Raw genomic sequence first — 6,050 nt, 5'->3', positions numbered from 1 at the left:
GTCATTCGTTACATCCGAAGTACGATTGATATGTGATTATTTTATCAACATAGATCAAGTCCATAATTAGTTAGATATGCGGATGCAAGTTATCTTTCAGATCTACACAGAGAGATCATTGCAATTTATGAGGAGAAATGTGAAATTAATGTCAAGCAGATACGGTCAAGTGATAATCTGGTAGATTTATTCACTAAAATATTACCAACTGCAACATTTAAAAAGATTGTGCAGAACATTAGAATGCGGAAACTTGAAAACCTATTATCATGTACTTTTCAGGGAGAGTAATGTCTTGAAAACTTGTGTTGATTGTACTATTTTTCCTTCGCTAAGGTTTTATCCCACTGGGTTTTCCTTTGCAAGATTTTAATGAGACAATCTTAAAGCACTTAGCGATATACATAAATATTGTACTCTTTTTCCTTCGCCGTTAGTTTTTTCCCACTAGGTTTTTTCTTGGCAAGCTTTTAACGAGGCATATTTTTTATGTATGGTCATCCAAAGGGGGAGTGTTATAAACTTATTTGTATGACAATCATTTAACCATCAATTAAGACTAATCTTTAACTATTAATTAAGACCATTGAGCTATCAATTAAAACTTAAGCTATACATACTCATTTGTACTCCTATATATATGGATATCATTCACTTATATATAATCAAATTTTTGTATTGAATAATAATTCTTTCTCTTATAATATCTTCTTTCTCTTACAATATCATTTCTCTTTTAATTTCATAATTATTCTTGTTTTATTTTTCTTTAATTTCAAATAATTTTTATACGGGAAGCCACGCATGTGCCTTACATGTGGACTCCTACTAGTAATTAAAAGCATCTTACTTAATTATATAACATATTTAATTAACAAAAATAAATATTAAATACCAAATATTTAGTAGCTGAATTGGTACGGCCAGTCAATCCTTGACAAGCAGAGCGAGTAGGAGGTGGACAACATGGAAGCTGCATGTGATTGTGGGGCTGTATTCTAAAGAAGTCAATCGTTATCGTCTCTGCTCGGATTTCTCCACGTAGACACTTCCATTATTGCTTATTGAAAGAGACAGACCACGACTTCTTTCTCTGCGCACGCACGCACGCACACAAACACGCACTCTCCTCAGTCCTTCCGAATACATTAAACAGAACCTTCGGAGTTTTCACGATACCATCCATTTCCTCCAATTTATTTTCAATTGTTCCGTCTGTCAATGAAAAACTTGGGAACTTGATTTACTGCTTCTCTCTTACGAGATGGACTCCAAGTCTCTGCGCTTCATCACCCACCAGTCGTTCTTTTCTTCTGTCCGATCCGGCGACCTCGACTCTATCAAACAGCTCTTTGATAAGCTTACGGGAGGCGAGTCGTCCGATGGGTTCGCCGTCTCCGGTCTACTGGCTTTGCAAAACGACGCGGGCGAGACCGCCCTGTACGTGGCCGCAGACAATAATATGCCGGAGCTGTTCACCTACTTGCTCAGGTTCTCTGATCTTCAGACTCTAAAGATCAGGTCCAAGTCTGATATGGACGCCTTCCACGTTGCCGCTAAGCGCGGCCACTTGGGTATTGCTCACATAGTCATACCGTGCGCGCCTTTGCTTTGGTTTTCTTTTTTTTCTTTTTTTCTTTTTTTTTTGGGTAGCTAAAATTTTCTTTTTCTTTATATAATTTTTTATTTATTGATCATTATTTCTGGGGTTTACTGCTTTGGCTGCAAGGATGCTAACCTAATTGTTACTCATTGTTACTTTTAAAAGCTAATCTTGAGCTAATAAATTTTTGCTTTCATGTTAGAAGTTTGGAGATTGAAATCTGATTGATAGGATGCATAGCTCTATTATGAACATGGGTGCGAGGAAGTACCTACTGCAGTAACAGGCTTTTCTTCTCCAGGGAAGAGATTAATATTTTGTTTCGTATGAATGAATGTATTGAACCTTCGATCGTCAAACTCATCATGAAATGATTGCATTTATCTAGCTCCAATGAAAAACTGTGGAATCAAATTTTTTATTGCAGCAGAATGCTTTTATCTGCCATTTTGGCAATCTTCATGCCGTTCTAGAGGGAATGCATATTATGATTTTATTTCAGCCTTGAGAGAGAGAGAGAGAGTCTGATTTTAATGATTCTGAAAAGCCTTATGCTGAGCGCTTTTTGGACTCTGAAGGTTGAGACAAAAAATGGTTCTGAAAGATCATAATAGGTGATCATGTAAGTGAAGGCCTGTAGTCCTCCAAAATTATGCATGGATAACAACAGGTGTAGCTGCTAGCAAGCAACAATCGTGAATGGTTGTTTAATTGAAAATCATTTTTTTCTTACTTTGTTATAGAAACGCTGAAGCAACCACAGGTCCACAAGCAGCTACAATAAATCATAGAGATTTATAAGATCCTAGTGGGAAGTGACAAAATGTTGACCATTAACATTTAACATATGCATCTAGGACTTTACCATAGGTAACCTACTAGTCCATCTTGCTCAAGTTATTTTACATTTATCAAGTAGTGTTGGAAGGATTTTACTTTACAGCCTTGGAAGTATTTTCATCTGTTAAAAGAAAGAAAGGATTTCCTTTTTGGGAGTATGGTATTGACTATTATTTTCATTAGGTATTGTGAGGGAACTTTTGGCTATTTGGCCTGAGCTTTGCAAGTCATGTGACTCCTCAAACACTAGCCCCCTTTATTCAGCTGCTGTTAAGGATCATTTGGATGTGGTGAGTGCCATCTTGGATGTTGATGCCACCTCGGTTAGGATGGTAAGGAAAAATGGAAAGACTGCATTGCATACGGCTGCCAGGTATGGCCTCCTTCGTATTGTAAAAGCACTTATTGAGCGTGATTCAGGAATTATCACAATCAAAGATAAGAAGGGCCAAACAGCACTTCATATGGCTGTAAAAGGTCAGTGCCCTTCAGTCGTAGAGGAGTTATTGCTTGCCAATTTTTCTATACTGAATGAACATGACAAGAAGGGTAATGTAGCTGTGCATATAGCAACAAGAAAAGGTCGTTCACAGGTATTCTTCTACTAGTTCTAAGAAAAATATCTAATTGCATTTGTTTTCTTATCAGATTTGTTTACTCAAGAAAGTTTACTTCCATTTTCTCAGCTAATATTGATACTTGGTTTATTAAGATTAGGAGCTTGCCATTTCAATATTGTAAGGACTCACCTTGCAGTATCAGTAGCATTCTCCTGCACTATTTCACCACTGACCTAACAGAATTTTTTAATCACCTCTTATACAAATGTATATTGCCCTGTTAGTAATTTAAGATGAGGAAGAGGGTTAAGAGAACGAATAATATAATCACTTCCTTGACATGTCACGTTGCTTGATGGCAGGATGTGACAATTGGCGAGGCATTAAGTCATAAGTGAAAAGACTACCTCTTACATTTGTTAGCATTTACCATTTTCCTACTTATTAAAAAAAAAAAAAAAAACGAATTTAACATTAACCATGAAAGTGGATATAAATCCGTAGATGTACCATGTGCAGTCTTGTTGGGTGCTTATCGTCTTTTGTCATTGCCTGTTCTTCTTCTGGCTGTTATCGTGGCTGCAGTTGAAGAGATTGGAAACACTTTTCTCTTATTATATCAATGAAAGAAAATGACATCAAAATTATGACAAAAACTGTTAGCAATTCTAATGGATCTCATCCTGTGGGTTTTCACACCAACTAGTCCACACGCATGCTCTATCTGCAGGAAAAACTCCCTAAATTCGTAATAAGAAAAGAAAAAATAAAAAGATTTTGACTTTTGTGGTACATACGATTGCAGTAGAACCGGAAGGATCTTATGGGAAGTGAAAATTGAAAGGTTCCATGGGAATTGAAAATAGAAGAATCGTTTATGCAACAAATGATCATTTAAATGGTAGAGAAGTGTTAGAGATGGATAAGTGAATAATCAGAATGGGTGAAGTGGAAAGTTTAGTGTTGTAATTAAGACTAATAAAATTAAGGAACCACTAAATAGTAAAAAAAAAAAAAGGTAATTAGGAAAATGCTGAGATGGCCCAAGAAGAGTGAAGGAAATGATGTAGAAATTATATAGGAAATAAATAAATATAGGTGTATCATACATGATACATGTATTGCCAAATTGCTTTTCTAAATTTACTCTAATTATACTTTAATATGTAACTATGATTACACTACCATGTTTATGCATCTTGCTTTTATGCTAGAAGCGCCATATCATATCCTCTTAATTTGTGCGATCACATTTCTTAGACTAAGCTTAACTGAAAATTTGATGCCTCTGCTTGTGTTTGTTTATTTCCCTGTTGGTTGTTGTAATGAATACTATTCAAAAATTTTCAGATAGTGAGCCTTTTGCTTAGCTACAAGTCTGTTGATGTCAACGCAATTAACAATCAGCATGAGACCGCAATGGATTTGGCAGATAAGCTGCCATATGGAGAATTGGCATTTGAAATTAAGGATTCTCTGGTGGAAGCTGGTGCCAAGCATGCCAGACATGTAGGCCAAGAGGATGAAGCAATGGAACTCAAAAGGACTGTCAGTGATATAAAGCACGAGGTGCACTCACAACTCAAAGAAAATGAGCAAACCCGGCGTCGAGTTTCTGGTATTGCTAAAGAATTAAAGAAACTTCACAGAGAAGCTGTTCAAAACACCACAAATTCGATAACAGTTGTCGCTGTTCTTTTTGCCTCAATAGCTTTCTTGGCTATATTTAACTTGCCTGGCCAGTATGTTACTGACCAACCAAATACAGGGAAGGCTAAAATAGCTGACAGTGTTGGTTTCAAAGTGTTCTACCTTTTAAATGCTACATCTCTCTTCATTTCTCTCGCAGTTGTTGTGGTTCAGATTACTTTGGTGGCGTGGGACACTAGGGCTCAGAAGCAGGTTGTATCAGTTGTTAACAAGCTAATGTGGGCTGCCTGTGCATGCACTTGTGGGGCTTTTCTGTCGATAGCTTTTGTAGTTGTTGGAAAGGGAAGCTCCTGGATGGCTATTACTATAACCCTTACGGGAGCACCGATTCTTGTGGGGACTCTTGCTAGTTTGTGCTACTTTGTTTTCCGACAACATTTTGGGATTTTCCGCGGCGACTCCCAGAGACGCATCAGAAGGGCAAGCGGGAGCAAGTCTTTCTCATGGTCGGTTTACTCTGCAAATATATCAGATCTTGATGACTATAACTCAGACCTCGAGAAAATATATGCTCTGTAGACAAAGTCTTTAGAACTATGAGTTAGCTGCACAACATCTTCATATGCATAGTGTTTATCTGAATGTAAGTAGTTGCTCGTGCAATGTAAGGATAAGCAATTTCTATTTCTGAGTTTGTGCAAGGGAAAATTGGTGTATCATGGTTGACAAACAAAAAATGTTGTATATTTTATGCATGAGGAAGTATATTATTAAGTGCAATCTAGATGAGCATTTTATATGTTTTGTTTGATTGGGCCAAATAATCTATAATAAGCATTTAGGTAAAATACTGGTAGGAACCTTTGGGAAAAGATCAGGATCATGGGTTGAATATCTGTGGTTGGCTATCTATTTAATCTACACACACACCAAGCTGAGTTTCTCAGATTTCTAAGCGCCTGTAAACTGTCAGTTAAGGAGCAAGATGAGATCAATCGATAACATAACGAATGTTTACAGAGAAGAGATCAACTGCTTTTACCAAGCACTACAAAAAAGAAAGAGATTAGGTGAAGCAAGAAAAGGGCGTTTGTCTGCCAGAGACACTGATACCAAGTTAGCTGGAAAAGTTGACGTCTGTCATGACCATTAGAACCAATTTTAGGTTCACACCATCAACCAGTGATTTTTTTTTTTTTTTCCCTTGTTTGAGCACTCAGCCTGGGAAGAGAACCAGTTTGAGATCACGGACCTTTCAGCGTTTCTGGTACAATAACATAGACGAATAATTCTCTCTCTATCTTAGACCCTGGGAATTGCAACCGAAGGTGCTATCCAAGAAAGCATGTGTGCGCACGTGCCCCAGCAACATTCCGGTGGGTGGAACATGAAAAAAT

The 6,050-nt window shown here is 37.2% G+C and overlaps 1 protein-coding gene across 1 annotated transcript; it reads left to right on the top strand.

Moving 5' to 3' along the window:
- Positions 1 to 1,091: 1,091 nt before the first annotated feature.
- Positions 1,092 to 5,433, top strand: LOC122309877 (ankyrin repeat-containing protein At2g01680-like). The gene is made up of 3 exons (XM_043123618.1): positions 1,092 to 1,574; positions 2,627 to 3,036; positions 4,354 to 5,433. Exons 1-3 carry the CDS (start codon positions 1,265 to 1,267, stop codon positions 5,230 to 5,232), a joined length of 1,599 nt encoding a protein of 532 aa, XP_042979552.1. The 5' UTR covers positions 1,092 to 1,264; the 3' UTR covers positions 5,233 to 5,433.
- Positions 5,434 to 6,050: the final 617 nt, after the last annotated feature.

This window comes from Carya illinoinensis, chromosome 5, assembly GCF_018687715.1.
Source record: "Carya illinoinensis cultivar Pawnee chromosome 5, C.illinoinensisPawnee_v1, whole genome shotgun sequence".
In the NCBI taxonomy this organism is placed as follows: Eukaryota; Viridiplantae; Streptophyta; class Magnoliopsida; order Fagales; family Juglandaceae; genus Carya; species Carya illinoinensis.
Note: the sequence above shows the minus strand (reverse complement) of the source record. Positions and strands in the feature narration are given on the sequence as shown.